Source organism: Globicephala melas, chromosome 11 (genome assembly GCF_963455315.2).
Source record: "Globicephala melas chromosome 11, mGloMel1.2, whole genome shotgun sequence".
NCBI lineage: Eukaryota > Metazoa > Chordata > Mammalia > Artiodactyla > Delphinidae > Globicephala > Globicephala melas.
Window position 1 is genome coordinate 38,256,261 of NC_083324.2, and position 17,646 is coordinate 38,273,906.

General features: G+C 40.6%; 1 protein-coding gene across 2 annotated transcripts in view; it reads right to left on the minus strand.

Moving 5' to 3' along the window:
• The window catches only part of RBM6 (RNA binding motif protein 6), a 107,631-nt gene that overhangs the window by 47,301 nt on the left and 42,684 nt on the right, over window positions 1-17,646 (minus strand). For both annotated transcript variants that reach the window (XM_030867200.2, XM_060307480.1), the window contains one exon: window positions 12,548-12,621. In XM_030867200.2, the coding sequence (XP_030723060.1) occupies window positions 12,548-12,621 (74 nt within the window). The remainder of the gene's footprint in view (window positions 1-12,547; window positions 12,622-17,646) is intronic.

The following is a 17,646-nucleotide window of genomic DNA, read 5'->3' on the forward strand; positions in this document are numbered from 1 at the left end:
ACAAAAACCCACAGTAGTAACTTTATGTGCAAAAGCTATCAATGGATGCTAAAATTATTAAGTGAAAAAGGCATGCTGAGAAATAGGATATTTATAATCTCAAAGTATGCCCCCACATAATACTTATTAATAATTATAATTAATTAATTAATTATAACTTATAATAGTAAGTTAATTATACCTAAAATAGTAACTTTACAGTGGTAAAACCTGACAAACACCACCTTAACCAAGTGGTCTAACTTAATATCACTAGTAATAGGACAAAACCATGTGCTACCTGATGATATATAAGAAAAGACACACATCACTCCTGGGGTATTCTTGCCAAAAAATGCATAACCTGAATTTAATCACAAGGAAACAGACAAATCCAAACAGAGAAATGTCCTACAAAATAACTGCCAGTACTTTTCTAAAGTGTCGAGGCCATGAAAGACAAAGAAAGACTGAGAAGTGTCACAGAGAGAATAAAAGGAGATATCACAACTCAATACAACATATGATCCTGGCTTGCATACTAAACCAGAGAAACGACATTAGCGGACAACTGGCAAAATCTGAAAAGTTATGTATATTAGATAATATTATATCTATGTTAACTTAATGATTATGAAATGTTGAAGAGTATTGGTATTCTTTCCACTACTTTGTACCCCCTTGAAAGACTGAGATTATTTCAAAATGAAAAGTTTTAAAAATTAAAAAATTTTAAACAGTGTCACCCCACTAGACCATAAGGAGACATGTCCATTTTTTCATTAATAAATGTATACTACTTAGTCCAAGGTCTTACACATAGAAGAGCTCAGTATTCACCATGTTAACAAAAGTTAAAATGAGTTGTTTCTGATATATCCAACATGATTCCAGACAGACCAACCAGTTTTGCACAGGAGGGTATGTCCCATTTACAGTAAAATGCTATTATATTAAGATAAAATATATGCATCTTTTACTTTGAGTTGAGTCTCTATAACTAGTTCAACATGCTGGCTCCAGTTATAAGGCTCTGTGAAACCTTCTTCCAAAATAAAGCCAAATGAAAAGATATTCATTTGGCTTCCAATATTTGATACATTACAACCAAGGGCTATGAAAATCAGCACCCATATTTTAAATACTCCCTGGAAAACTGACAAGTGAAATACAATCTGTTTAGGGAATTCTCAACTTGTTTTTCTAGCAACTGCTATCAAATGTGTGTGATCTGCTGACCCTCAAGCCCCATATCCAGCTGGTAATGTCTGCTGGATAACAGAATATCTTAGTCATTTCTCAGACTGATTCTAAAAATCACCTTTGGGGGGGAGTTCTCTGGTGGCCTAGTGGTTAGGAGTTGGAGCTTTCACTGCCAAGCCCAGGTTCAATCCCTGGTAGGGGAACTAAGACCCTGCAAGGTGCGCAGCATGGCCAAAACAAAAAACCAAAAAAAAAAAAAACCCCATAAAACCCTTTGGTTCTTTAAAGAACTTATTCTGGGCAATATATCAAGTAGGTCTCATTCTGAAGCTCCTACCCCAAGGGCACAGGCTAGGCTTGTGACTGGCAGTCTGGAAGGTGGGCAGGAGCCATGTCTGCACTCTATCACTACACTCTTAACCCCACCCACCACTCCCCATTCTGTTAGGACCAGGAGGAAGGTAAAGAGAAAGGTGATTCATTAAAAGTCAACCCATGGGGCTTCCCTGGTGGTGCAGTGGTTGAGAGTCCGCCTGCCGATGCGGCGGACACGGGTTCGTGCCCCGGTCTGGGAGGATTCCGCGTGCCGCGGAGTGGCTGGGCCCGTAAGCCATGGCCGCTGGACCTGTGCGTCCGGAGCCTGTGCTCCGCAGAGGGAGAGGCCACGGCAGTGAAAGGCCCGCGTACCGCAAAAAAAAAAAAAAAAAAAAGTCAACCCATGGCAAGTTGGGTCATCCTCTCTATGGCTAACCATAACTCCCGTCCCCTTATACCAGGGTTTCTCAAACTTGGCACTGTTTAAATTTTGGGCCAGATAATTCACTACGGGGGCTGTCCTGTGTGTTGTATGATGTTTAGCAGCATCCCTGGCCTCTACTCACTAGTGCCAGTAGTGACAACCAAAAATGTCTCTGGATATTGCCAAATGTCCAGTGGCTGGGGAGGGGAGAAAAGGATATCCAAACTGCCTTCCCCCCGCCCTCTCCCCACTGTTAAGAACCACTGTATTACAAAAAAACATCAGGCCAATGGATGTAAGCTTGCTTTGCCTTTCCCCTGGCTGCTGTTGCTTCTTGGTCTAATGCTAGCTAGCACACAAGTCCTTCTTTGTGTATCAGGCATCCAAATGCCAGCTCTCTCACGGGGGAAAACATTTGTTGGGTTTTTTTTAAGCCCCACAAAAACCTTACAGTGTGCAGGAGTGGGAGATTTGAATCTGGTCCTATTTCCCATCCTCCAACCCCAACCCCCAACCTCAGCTCTGCCCAGCAGGGGACCGACCCTCTTGGGAGCGCTGACAAGATAGCTTAAGCCCTCATCACTTTACAAAGCATCCACTCAACCCACCAGAAATTTACTTACTTTCCCCAACCAAAGAGTACCTCAAACCACCAAGGGAGGAGGTGTGATGGGAAGACAAGTTAAATGATGCCTCTTCAAGAGAAGGGATCATTCAAAAATCTCTGCATTTGTTAAGACTCCCCCTCCCGGGTTTCTCTCCTGGCCCTTGCATCCCTCCACAAAGTGATTTAGCATTCTGAGCGAGGAAATGAGGCCTGAATCGCTTGGCATTCTCCAGCTTCCGTAGGGCCATGGCTATATGTGCTGCCGCTGTGTTTCTGGGTTTTTTTAACTGGGTTTGGGGTTTGATTTTTATTTCTCTGGGGGCTTTATTTTTCTTGGCAAATACTAAAAATCTCGTCAATGTAATTTCTGTGGTTTCTATTCAGCTTGGGTTTCATGTTTTAAAATAAACAAATTAAAAAAAAAACAAAAAAACCCAAATGTGGTAAAATGTTAACATTTGGGGACAGTGTGTGCAAAGCACATAGAAAGTCTTTGTACTGTTTTTACAACTTTTAAGTCTGAAATCACTTTATGGTTGCACGACTTGGTAAATTTACTAAAAATCACTGAATTATATACTTAAAATGGGTGAATTTTATGATACTTAAATTATCATAATAATTTTTTTCTTTAAAAAAAAAGAACCTCTGTGACCCTCTGGTACTAGAGGTAAAAGATGACAGCTACAGTGTCAATACTGCTGAAAAGGGACTTCCCTGGTGTCACAGTGGTTGAGAATCTGCCTGTCAATGCAGAGGACATGGGTTCGATCCCTGGTCTGGGAAGGTCCCACATACCGTGGAGCAACTAATAAGCCCATGCGCCAGAACTACTGAGCCTGCGCTCTAGAGCCCACATGTCACAACTACTGAAGTCCTCACTCTTAAGAGTCTGTGCTCTGTAACAAGAGAAGCCACCGCAACGAGAAGCCAGCGCACCGCAACAAAGAGTAGCCCCACTCGCGCAGCAACGAAGACCCAACGCAGCCTCCCCCCAAAAAAAGAATTAAAAAAAAAAAAAACCTGCCGAAAAGAAGCCTCTGAGAAAGATACAGGGAGGGAACCTCCCTCAGCAGTGATTTGTTCTTCTCTACCCACATTCCAGTTTTGAGCTTTGGTTAACAATTCCAGGAAACCAGGAAAGATCCATGTTGGTACCTACAAAGCATTCGGTTACAGGAATGTTGTCTCTGTAAAAAAAAAAAAAAAAAAAAAAAAAAAAAAAAAAAGCCCAAGGATTTCCCAGCAGCACTTTCATTTCAAATCTATCAATACTTCAAAATACTCCTTTCCTTTCTTTCTTTTTTTCCTTCTTTTTTTTCTTTTTTTGGGCTGTGCCGCGAGGCTTGTGGGATCTTAGTTCCCCGACCAGGGATCGAACCCAGGTCCTCAGCAGTGAAATCGCTGAGTCCTAACCACTAGACGGCCAGGGAATTCCCCTTTCCTTTATTTCTAACTGTATGGATACTAAAACAGAAAGCCCACTCTGTACTGAGCAACTACTGTGCACTACTGAGCAACTACTGTGCAACTACTGTGTTGAGCAACTACTGTGCACAAGCTATGTGGCCACTTCAGATGTGGCTTGTTACCAATTCCATCCATCCCCTTTCAGACATTTAGTTTAAATGTTCTTCTGTGGCATGTAGATACCATTAACAAAGAAATTCTTCAGACATTTTACGATCAAAGCTTTAAATCTCTAGCTTCCAGACAAACTGACATACCACCTTTTTTTCTGTAAGTGAATCTGTATTTTATTTTAGACCCGGATTCATTCCCATCAGGCTGGGATCCTGAACTAAATTCCATGCTAAGTTTAAAGACTTTAAAACTTGAGATATGGTTCGCATACCATAAAATTCACTCTTCTTTGGTACTTTGTACAATTCAGTGGGTTTTAGTATATTCACAAGGTTGGTCAACCATCACCACCAACTAATACTAGAACATTTTTACCACCTCAGAAAGAGCCCCTATTACCCATTAGCAGTCACTCACTATTCCTTCTTGCTTTCCCCCTCTCTATAAGAACCTGGTAACCAATTATCTACTTTCTGTGATAGACCTCTTTTTCTCTTTATATTTTCCTTTGGAAATGGTGTTCATACAGATTAAATACAAATTTCACTTGGTCATAGATTTTGGTAAAATATGTATCATTAGTATACAACATCAGCATTACTAAATCTCACCATGAGAGATTAAAGATAATTATTTTTTAATACATTTATTTATTTATTTTTGGCTGCATCGGGTGTTCATTGCCACGCATGGGCTTTCTCTAGCTGTGGCGAGCAGGGGCTATCCTTCGTTGTGGTGCCGGCTTCTCATTGCGGTTGCTTCTCTTGTTGCGGAGCACAGACTCTAGGCGCACGGGCTTCAGTAGCTGTGGCACGTGGGCTTGGTAGTTGTGGCTCGCGGGCTCTAGAGTGCAGGCTCAGTAGCTGTGGCGCACGGGCTTAGTTGCTCCATGGCATGTGGGATCTTCCCGGATCAGGGTTTGAACTCGTTTTCCCCTGCATTGGCAGGCGGATTCTTAACCACTGAGCCACCAGGGAAGTCCCAAAGATAATTATTAATCTAGATAAGCTTATCCATGATTATCAAAGTCATACCATCAATACTCTTAACAAGAAATATGTACATATTATATATAATACATATTACATAGACACATATTTATGTATCTAGCTCACATACAAATGAGCTAGAGGGCGGAATGACAACATCTGAACAAGTAGACCTGTGGAGAACGGAGACACAAAGACACATGATAACCTCCAAGTTCAACTTGAATGGAGAAGACACCCAATAAACATTCAATGCCACCTGTGGCCTAAGTGAATTCTGTGACAAAACTACCAGCAATGCTAGATTCAGAAACAAGGCTCTCCACCATATGAGTGCTGGAATGGCCATGATCGTCTGCCCTCACATGCCTGGATGCCTGTGCACTCATCCTTCAGACACTGTCAAGACAGGTGCTACCCAGCCTCTTTCACTTTCAGTCCAGACACCCCAAGTTTCATGGGAGAGACACTGTGCAGCAACACAGAACTGGCTGTCAAAAGATCTAGCTGCCACCCAAAGCACTGCCTCCACTTTTCAGGCATCTCTGCGTCCCAAGAGGTAGATAAGCAGCCAAGAAAAAGGAAGGCAACCAAGTAGAGTCCAGTGTTATAGAATCACCCTGTACTACTGAGTATATACCATATGCTAGCTGCCATACCAAGCACTTCACATACATTACATACTTTAATCTCACAACTGCTCTGAGGTAGGTACTGTGATTATCCCTCCATTTTATAGATGAGGAAACTGAGCTTCAGAAGTTACAAGAGCTAGGAACTGATGAAGCTGGAATCTTAAACCTGTCTGTGCTCTTAACACTATACTGTCTGGAGGTATACAAAGTCATAAACCAAAGCTATAACCAAGACCACAAAGGGAACTGTGCCTTTGTATAACCCCTGTACTAGTTAGTTAGAATTATACAAATTCTGCTTTTTGTTTTCAATAACTGTCTGTAATCAAGTTCCAAAATTAGCACTTTGCACAATCCCAATTTTTATAAAAAGTCAAACATTAACTAAAAATACAAGCTGGGGGCCTCCCTGGTGGCGCACTCGTTAAGAATCCACCTGCCAATGCAGAGGACACGGGTTCGAGCCCTGGTCTTGGAAGATCACACATGTCGCAGAGCAACTAAATCCGTGCACCACAACTACTGAGCCTGCGCTCTAGAGCTCGCAAGCCACAACTACTGAGCCCGAGTGCTGCAACTACTGAAGCATGCATGCCTAGAGCCCGTGCTCCGCAACAAGAGAAGCCACCACGATGAGAAGCCCGCGCACCGCAATGAAGAGTAGCCCCGGCTCGCTGCAACTAAAGAAAGCCCACGTGCAGCAACGAAGACCCAACGCAGCCAAAAATAAATAAATAAATTAATTAATTAAAAAAAAATACAAGCTGAAAGAAATATGGCAACAACAAAGCACAAGGTTAAAATATACAGGCACATGCCCAATTTAGAACAAATTAGGAACTAAATTTCTTCCAACCACAGAAATGAACCATGTGTAACAAAAATAATCATAAATCTCATTATAGGAGACACATTGGAAATTTCCCTTAAAACTGCCAAATGATAAATATTTACTTTTCAAATTCAAGAAAACTAAACTGACTCCAACTTAGAGCACCTTTTACAATTATTGGAAAAAATCTGAGATAGGCAACGCCAGTGGCTAGTTACCAGAGTTTAGGGTTTTAAGGTCATAGGCTAGATTCCCAGTGTGGTCTAACCATACTCCATGCCCCACATGTGGTATGTCTCTTGCACTTCCTCTTGAGAAAATTTAAGATTTGATCACTGAGGCAGGAGAAACACCTAGAAAGACCTGATAATCAGTCCCAATCAGCAGGCTAAATAAGAAGTATTGTTGATGTAAAAATAATCCCCTGGACACTGCCACCAAATCCTCTTTTTAACCATATACTCCATGAAGCCAAAACTGGAGCTGCTATAATTTAGGACTTTCTTGTCCAGTCAGATAAGTTGTGTGCTAATAACAAATAAACACTCAATGTTCACTGCGTGCCAGGCCCAGTTCGAATCACCTTACATGCATTAACTCATTTAATCCCTAGAAGTATGAGAAGACATTGAGACACAGAGATGTTATGTTATGCCACTTGCCCAAGTTACATAGTAGAAGGTGACAGAGCTGAGAAGCAACCCTGAGCAGTCTGCCTCCAGAGTCCATGTATTTACCTACTGAGCTAGTTGGATGGAGATCAGAGTCCATATATTTAACTACTATGATATATTGCCTGGTGCCCAGCCAAGACTCAATCACTGGACAGGTAACCAAACTGCATAATCAGATCATCAATCCTTACAATCATTTTTTAAAAATATTTTATTTATTTATTTATTTGGTTGGTTGTGCCGGGTCTTAGTTGCAGCAGGCGGGCTCCTTAGTTGTGGCATGCAAACTCTTAGCTGCAGCATGCATGTGGGATCTAGTTCCCTGACCCAGTATGAACCTGGGCCCCCAGCATTGGGAGCTCAGTCTCAACCACTGCGACACAAGGGAAGTCCCCCTTAAAATCATTTTTAATTCTCCAGAATTCCCCAACTCTCCAGTGAGTGAGAATCTTCAATTGTTGATTTACACACATTTTAGAATTCATTTTCCTTTCTGTTTCCCACCAATACCTCTACTGAGGGCACTCAAGAGAGGGTACTGAAATTGAGATTTCCAGAAAGAATGGCATGACTCAAGCCACAAGTTATACAGCTGAGCTCTGGCCAGGATGCCACATTCTCTTCAGTGAAGTAGTTTTAGGGTGAGGGTTTAGGCAATGCCACAAGCCTTGCAGGTTTAGGCAACGCCACAAGCCTTGCAGGTATTTATAAAGATTATTTTTTTTTGTTACCTGGAAAGCACACAATTCAAGTACTGAAATGTTTCATACAATATTGCTAACAACTTAAATAAGATTCCAACAAACTGAGTCTCAGCTCATTTTTTCCATCATGGCCTCAACAAAGTCTTTCCCATCCCCCAAAACATAAGCGTTCCCTATTCATCTCATTTTAATCACAAGGACGGATCCTATTTAAGATTTGGCTTCCTTCACATACCTTCAGAAATACCCTGGCCGTCCTGGTATCTTCAAAAACTCAAACTCTCTTAAGTTTGTTGACACAAAAAAACACTATTTCATAAAACTTCATGTATTCTACAGTCTTCATTCCACATACTAGAAAAAGCCAGTGTCTGAAGGAATTTTCATGTTAGGTGATAACAGCATCCTTTTCCCTTGCACTTTATAAAGTCAGGCTGATTCTGTCATGTAGCCAAGTCATCTTTAGTAAAGAAGGTCACTGATGCTAATAAAGTTGAGTAAAAACTGCAGAGAAATGAATTATTCTCCCAGAGCCCTTTTATAAGGGCACTTTAGTGACTATTTGGTCAAACAGAAATAGGCAACAAACATCATACCTGCAAATTTGAGAAAATAAAATGCTGCAGACCAAATGACAACGGTTTGAGAGAACTAGCACAACTGGGCAGCCATTGAGAGATATTCTAACACAATGCTTCTTACTCCCCTCCCCAAGTCCCAGTGCAATGGGACAAAGAGAAAAGAGATAATAGTCACTCTCAATCCTCAGGGACTTGGACAATAAAGAAAGCCAAGGGTATATGACACTGCTAGAAATACCTTTCCCAGGAAGGGATAGAATAAAAGGTTCTGCATCTCACAGTGTTTGCTGGCTTTATACTTCTCCTAGACAGAGATGGTGAAGGTATGAGCTGACAGACCTCTGTAGGAAATTACTTTCCCAGACAGACAGCTGCTGGCTAAGTGATGCCCTGATGAGTCCCCTTGGCCACCATCCTCAGTACTGCTGCAGAGCATCCTACTAGTTTGATGTCTCCATTAAGGCACTGGGAAAGGGCTAGAGGGGCCTTAGTTATCATCCTGAACAACCTCATTATGCACACATACCCCACAGTATCTGACAAACCAAGCTGACAGAAGCCTCCTTTATCCCCTTCCCCAGACTTATAAGTATCAGTCAATGATAAATAAAAGACATTTCACATCAAGAGTCAGGATAGTGAAGAGTTATAAAAATCTCAACCCAAAGCATTTCATAGAACCCTCCTCAGAAGCATATACACAGACTACTCAAAGGTGCCCTGTAGATGGTGACTCAGAATTCATACTAATTTTTCTATAAGTAAAACTTGGACGGAAGGAGAATGGATGAATAGACATCTTCCACAAACACTTGCACCTTACTCCAAGGAGTAAGGACTTCGTCCCTCACATTCTTATGTCTCTCATAAGATTTTAAACTGCTGTGTTATTGGGAGCTTGATCCACATCCATTTCCTTAAGGAAAATCCAGATATAAAATTTTTTTTCCCAGAATTATGATTGGAAATTACTTGACATGAAGAAGAAGAAGAGGAGGAGGAGGAGACGACTGTCTAATTTCAAATGCTTACTAGGTATCAGATGCTATGCTAAGTGTTCTGTATACATTATGCACCAAGAGTCACTACTCAAATTCTATGTTATTCCTCAAGAAGTTTCCCTAACCACCTCATCTAAAACTGCCCTCATATGCATTCTCTCAATACCCTGCTTCATTATCTTTATAGCACTTAGCATTATCATATATTATTTTAAATTTGTCTACTTGCTTATGCTCTGACTTCTATCACTAAAACAGAAGTTATATAATCTGTCTCGTTTACTGCAGCATCTCCAGCATCCAGAAAGGTGCCTAGTACACAGCAGGCACTCGTGAATGCATGATCTCGTTTAATCCACTCCAGGGTCCCATGAGGTACTGGTAACAGAGGGAACTGAGGCCAAGGGAGGTTAAGAAATTTGCCAGAGACAACCCAGCTAGGAAGTAACATCTGACTATAGAACCTACACTCCTCTTTTCTATGCTATACTACCTAATTACAAAAATCCCCCTGAATATTCCATTCTCAAAATTTTTCTCATCAGAATGATTTGTATACATCTGAGCTGTGGTAAAGGTTGTTAGAAGAATACTGACTGGGTCATGAAGTCTATGCAGTTCAGCGAGAGGATTCTATTGCATGGCAGTGTTAGCAGTGTGACCTCTGTCCCATGGCTAGGGGAAGAATAAAAATCTAGGAAATCGGGTTGACTGAATAAGGATATGGTGATATCTTATTAAGAAATAACTCCAGGGCTTCCCTGGTGGCGCAGTGGTTGAGAGTCCGCCTGCCGATGCAGGGGACACAGGTTCGTGACCCGGTTCGGGAAGATCCCACATGCCGCGGAGCGGCTGGGCCCGTAAGCCATGGCCGCTGAGCCTGCGCATCCGGAGCCTGTGCTCCGCAACGGGAGAGGCCACAGCAGTGAGAGGCCTGCGTCCCGCAAAAAAAACAAAAAAAAAAAACAAAAAAGAAATAACTCCAGTGAATACTGAAAATGTTATCGGACAGAATTTGGAGTTTATCTGAGAGAACACTCTATGGAATCCATGAGTACCACATAATCTCTGTCACCTTTCTTAGTATGAGATTATAAGGTCCTAGAAGACAGAGGCTGTCTCTTATTTGCTCTCCTGCACAGAGTGACATATGCAAGAGCATGGTTACCCGTCTAGAAAAATTCTGGCCTTGCTCCTGCTTTATTCTGGTGTCCCATTCACTGGGCAAAGGTCATTCATGAGGGATCTGGGAGAGTGTTCAAAGAATGGGTGGGAAGGGTGGGGGGAGATATGTCTATAGGCCACACCCCCTTGACACTGCTTGTGTAAATGAACATTTTTCTAGATGTACCTCTAACAGAAATCCAGCATTATGATAATCCTTATTTTTAAAGAAGGCTGCCCTAGTTCTATTTGACATTACTCTTTAGGAGGCTGGATACTTTAGATAGGATTTTTTGGGGGATAGAAGGAAGAGGCAGTTAAGACACAATATGGTTATTTTTAAGATTATATAGCTCTGATAAAAAGCAACATCCCTCTAGGAGAAACACACAGTTGGGAGAATGATACTAAAGAAATGGCATCTGCCATGGCTCCCCATTTATGTTTCTACCACTCACAATATTCTTTAGTACAGTGGCAAAGGATTTAAAGATTACTCACTGATAAAGACAAGATGCTTATGAATTAAATGAATGTTCTCAAATTAGGACAGATTGCTAGAATGGAATCAACCATAAGCATATAGACTAGGACTTTTATTCCTCTCCCCAAATATTGGCAGATAGCATTTTCTGACACATAATTAGTATCTGTTAAATGACTGACTCAATGATGGACACTGAACAAATCAGGCAACGAGAACTCTGTGAAGGGGATATAGTCCTATTGCAGTCATTTTCTGAGGATCTAACAGTATTTATACTACTAACAATAGGAATGGATACATCAAGTTTCCTCTAATTACTTCTTGATCCCAGAGGATTTAGAGCATGTCATCTCCATTGCCATAAAGGGGGAACATGGTCAAAGAAGGGAAAAAGTTAAGTGTGATGAGCCATGCTGAATGGAACAAAGCTGATGAAAGGGCATTCGGCTATGAAAGAGAAACAGTTCTCATGCAATACTACTCTTCCCTGGCAGAGCCTTCTTTTAAGATTCTGGGTGCATCGCAATCACAATGTTAAGCACAGGCAGGGGGTACATAAAAATCAAACTGTATCACTAAGCTTCTTTCTCCCACTTTACAGATGGAGGAACTAACACACCACAGAGAAAACAACTTTCCCCAAGGAAACACGATGACAAGGATTCTATCCATTTCATAATTCCTCCCAAAACTACCAGGCAGCGTTCAATTAAAGACCCAGATGACAGTTCTAGGTGGCAAGCTAAATACATCTAGGTGTTTAAAACATAAGGTAAGTACAGATTCAGATTCACCAGCTCTGACTATATGCAGCTAAGAACTTGAGTACGAAACCCCAATTTGCAAAGAACAATGATGAATGCAAAAGACCCCAACAATCAACAACTAACTCTCTTCTCCCCATTGGCCCTCTTCCAAAAGTAGCACTTGCAGGCAGGACCTGAGTGCCACAGGAGTTGCCATCAGTGGTCTTCACCCTAGGTCTGGGTGTTAAGTACTGACCTAGAATTCCTGTGCCAGGAAGTTCCTTCAGATCACAGACAGGCAAGGATCATTCTTTGCATCTGGATCCCAAGCTCAGTCACATCCCAAAGGGAAGCACTCCAGACCTGTCATTTTTTTCCATCTACTGTCCTTGGAATATGGTGCAACTACAACTGAATGCTATTTTTTAAAATACACTCTGTGCCCATTAACTCTTCTAGAGAAACCTTCCCAGCTTCTTTTAAAGTTTCTCCTGGTTGGAATGTGGTATGCTCCAAATACATATTTCTGGTGCCTTTCCAAAGTTTAATCATTTGAAGCCCTCCCTCCCCATACATAAAAAATATATCCTTCCAGCATCATTTGACCGAAGTATAAAGCAACCTGGTTGGCCTCCATGCATCCGATGGCATCTTCCAAGAGTGAAAACTCCACGCAGACATAGCCATAGTCGTAACCTGGGGACAGCATTTAAATACAGACGGGAGTGGTGTTAGTGCCTTGAAAACACAAAAGACACACTTAAATCCCCTGTTTCTGAACCCCTTAAACACAAGCCCTCCCCATAGCCCCCCCCCTCCCCTGTACTAGGCAAAGCTGCTACCCCAAACAGAAAAAAGTACTGAAGGAAAGTCTGGATGTTTCTGGACTTAGAAAGTCATTCCAAAATGGCCTTTTCTATTAACCAAGAAGATTCTTTGCCCTCTTTAGCACTGTTGATCTGGTGAGGGTGCCCCAGAATTGGGTAATCCCACAGAAAGTTCAAAGGGGGACCCGAAACATTTTAACCACAGGCTGAGTCTTCTGGAAAAACAAGGTCAACAAGAACAGGAAAGTATCTGGAAAAAAAAATGTATACCGAGAGAAGGAGGAGAAGCAATTATCTCAAAGCTATACTAATAGTCACCACTTATCAAGCAGAAACCACCTTCAAAGACAGAAGTGCTGACAGACTGAGGCAACTATATACCACAGGAAGCTTCTGGTTGGCAGGGGACAGACCATATCAGGTCTCCTCTTTTTTTCCTTGTTTCAACTCAAGTCATAAGCCAGCTAAAATCTTTATGAAAGGAAGAAGGTGTAAAAGCATAAATAAGTACAAATGGCTGGGTCCAAAACTGTGCTTATGCACAAAGTTGGGGTAGGCTGGGGGAGAGACAGGAATTGTTAGCAATCAGTACATGTTCAAGAATTGTATGTACCATCAGAGCACAAAACACCCTTCACCATTTTCCTGAGCAAGTGTCATTTGTGACTCTCGTGACCCATGAGATGGGAAGTCATGGGATTTACAAGCTGACAAACTCTAACACTAACCCCATCCTATAATTTCCTTGATACTGCCACCATATGACTACAAAAATATACTTATTAAAGCAATGCTCCACAAGTGGCTTCCATGTTTCCGCCACTCTACTGCCTCACAGGATAAAGAAGTTCATCTTTAGGAGTGACACTGTGCAGATGGAACACCAAGAAAAAGATGTGATTTGCTCAAATAAGAAATAAAACTCAGGGGCTTCCCTGGTGGTGCAGTGGTTAAGAATCTGCCTGCCAATGCAGGGGACACGGGTTCGATCCCTGGCCCGGGAACATCCCACATGCCGCGGAGCAGCTAAGCCCATGTGCCAGAACTACTGAGCCTGAGCTCTAGAGCCCGTGCTCTGCAACAAGAGAAGCCACGACAATGAGAAGCCTGCGAACCGCAATGAAGAGTAGCCCCCGCTCGCCACAACTAGAGAAAGCCCCGCGTGCAGCCATAAAGACCCAACACAGCCAAAAATTTTTTAAAAGACACAAATAAATTTATTTTTTTTTAAAAAAGAAATAAAACTCAGGGAAAGAGAAACCACACAAAACCTAGGTCAATTTTGAGCACAAAGTATATATAATAATAGAAAACTGGTATCATTGAATCAAGGTAATAAAGGCAAAAAAAGAAAAAAAAAAGGGAAAAGGAAAACAACAACAAAAAAGCTAGGGCAAGAGAAAATATAACTTAAAAACAGACCAAACTTGGTGAAATGGGTTGGATCCCTTGTCACATGGAATGAATGGCCTGAAATGTTTTATTATGATATAGGTAAGGCTTTAGATCTGTTACATACTCCAAGTTCATTATGAAATGTTACAATGGTATAATTTGATTCTTCCTTTGAATTTTAGGAAATGACCAGGAAGAAAAGAAAGCTACTAGAAATCTCAGCACCCCCTTAGGTGGACAGACTTTCTACCTGATTTCACAGCTTTGACCAACACAGATTAGAACTAACCCCTGGAATCTCTATTTAAACTTACCACAACAAAATCAGTCTTCTCTAATTAGTAACTATTTAGAGAAATGAAACTACTTTAGAGAAACAGTATATGCATTTGTATATACCCTATTAACAGGAGAAATTGTTTTGTTACATATTTCCTTTCAAGTGGATTTCTTGATTCAACTCAGTGAACATCTCATACATAAAACATTCTGCATTTTGTAAAGGGCTCTGAGTGTTCTTGGGAAACACTGCAGAAGAGCAGAAGCAACTAAAGTGCCTTTTATCACCAAGTATCTACTGTAAACATTCAAATGTATGTCCACAATCAGAAAGGGGCAGCCACAGAACAAGCAGATATACTCTCAAGTGTGTTGATTACCTCTACAGAACATTGTCAAAGGAGCATCCAGGTGTGTGGAAAGCAAACCCTCTCCATAGCTGCCAAAATGAAAAACACAGAACACCAACACCAAATTGGCAAAGCCCTGAGTTTCCTTTCTGTTCTTAAAGAAGTAACTATTGTGGCCCAGAGGAGCACACAGAATCTATGTGCAGAAAAAGAAAGGATTCATGGCAACATTCATACTTTGCTAAAGAACAAATAGACTTTGATACTAATGTCACTGCAAAGGAAAAGATACTAGAGGAGACATAATGAGCATCTAGAGCAGACATAATGAGCATCTAATAGCATCTCTATACATTCCTGAGATATTATATGTTGACAATGTACTTCAGATATAATATTTAAATTTATAAGCCCAACATTCAACTTCTTCTGCCTGAAACTTTATGAAACAAAAACAGAAATTTAAAGTTTAGGGAATTCCCTGGCGGTCCAGTGGTTATGACTTGGTGCTCTCACTGCTGGCGTCCAGGTTTGATCCCTGGTCAGGGAACTAAGGTGCTGCAAACCATGCAGTGTGGCCAGAAAAAGCAAAAAAGTTTAACTATAATACCTAAAACTTTAAAAATAAATAAATAAAAATTAAAAAGGACCCAATCTTGATCCAAAGCATTTTGTGTGTCCAAGACTCAGAGTTGTACTATAAGGATTTTCATAAATTGCCAAAACGGGTGATGATATCAAGTAATATTTACAAAGCACTTGTAGGTGCAAGACTGTATTCTAAATATTTTACATATAGTTAATCCTCCCATGACTATCCTATAAGGTAAATATTATTAACCTCATTTTACCCATCATGGGGAAGCAGTCAAAGAAGGAACAAGTAATTTGTTCAAAATCACCTCAATGGTAAGGAGCAATACCTGGCTTCAAACCCAGTCAGTCCAGATTCAAACTGATGCTATTAACCACTACACTGTATAAGTTAATCTGATTTCCAACCTCCACGGAGCCCAATCACAGAAAGGATCCCACATGCCTAAGCACAGATAAGACTATGTCTACAGTTAAGAAATATTGAAATTTGAGCACAACAGTTATTTTTATTCTAAAATATCTATGGCAGAACCATTGTGAGTGGGCCTGACTGTGCAAGTTAGAAAGCATTCACTTTCATGGACTGAATATACTGGCTATCAAAATTCTTCTGAAAAGACAAAACCCCAAAAGTCTTGTTGTAAATGATGGCTATAAAAATTACAATATGATAAGATACTTGATATAGTATATTGAATATAGTATATTTTAAAAACTTTAAAACTGAGAACAATTATATAAAATGTGTATAGGAAAAAGAACTAGAATTAAATACAATGAAGTTGCATCTAATTCAGAGGTCAGAGACAAAAGTCAGCATATGAGATGAAAACCATGCATTTTCAATATCATACTTGAACACCCCAAGGTGAAGAACAACATACCATCTCTCAATATAGGTTAAGTCCAACACTGCCAGTTTTTCCTCCAGCGTCGCAACAGATCACTTTTCTTTTGGCTGACACCAGATGAAGAGGTTGGCTTGCATTTAAGGGCCATAATGTATGAAAAATATATCACTTTAAATGACAGAATCACAGCCAGCATAGTGAACGCTCATACTCAGAGAAAACTGGAGAGACCACCTGAAGTCATAGCCGAGTCACACCCCACCTCTCATGCTCACTCCATGAGAGGGAAAATGGGGTGTGGGGTAGGGGAGAGGAGTTGAGCAAGCACAGGTGAATATACAGAAATCTGAAAATGATGTAATGTGACACAACTGTAAACAAAAATGATTACAGTGGTTGTATTGAGCTAATTGTGATTTTTTTCCTTTAGTTCTCAAATGTAATTTTATAATTCACAGAAAAAGTTCTAGTAGACACAGAAGATGTTCCACTCAGAGACCTAAATGTTCTGAAGACTACCAACCAACCTTGCATTCAGAATTGCTAGGAACCATCTGGAATCATCAAGATGGTAAACTCAGTGTTAACAGTCCCACAGACAAATTCTCACCTAAAAAGAGTAATAAAAAAACCTCTTTTATTACCTTTTTCTTCCATCATCACATGTTGGGAAGAAACCTGGTGGGCTGATGGGTCTTTGTGGCTTATTTGTATGACTATTAAAAAGCATATCTTTCTCCATTTCCTAACCTAAATGTATAGATTTCTCATAGAAATGTGAATGCTCCTTATACTTTTTTTTGCAGTTGAGAAGGATGGGAACAAGGCAAAGGAAGGAAATCTATAAAGGTAATATTAAATTTTCAATTCTTCTCCATCTTCATTAACCATGTGGTTGCCTGTTCCCCAAAAAAGTATCTGTGATAATAGCTAACCAGGTGCTTAGGGGAAAACAACGTACAGAAAACAAAGCCCTGATAAATAATATCCAATCCCAGAACTAATTCTTTAGTCTCTGTCCCTAGAAAAGCTGACTCAGTGATGCTGACAAACATGGCCCTTGATCATTCAAGCCAACTGTTAGTCTATACCAAGCCCTGTTTTCGTAACCGTTATACACCAAGATTTTTATTTAGGCAAATGAGATGAGCAGCCCTATATTCAAACTGACCAAGAAAAACCCAACTAAACATAAACAAGTCCAGTTGAATTTCCCATTAGGAGAGTACTGGTTGACTTTGAAAAAGGCCAGAATATACATACCAACTATGAAATGTAAGAAAGAATCAGGATTTTAAAGGACACAGGCAGAGGGAAAAATTAATTTAAATGTTATTGGGTATCTTTGAGGAAAAAGAAAACACAGGGATTTCCCCCTTTAAACAAGAAGTAATATTTCTGTGGAAACAAAGCATTATGAAT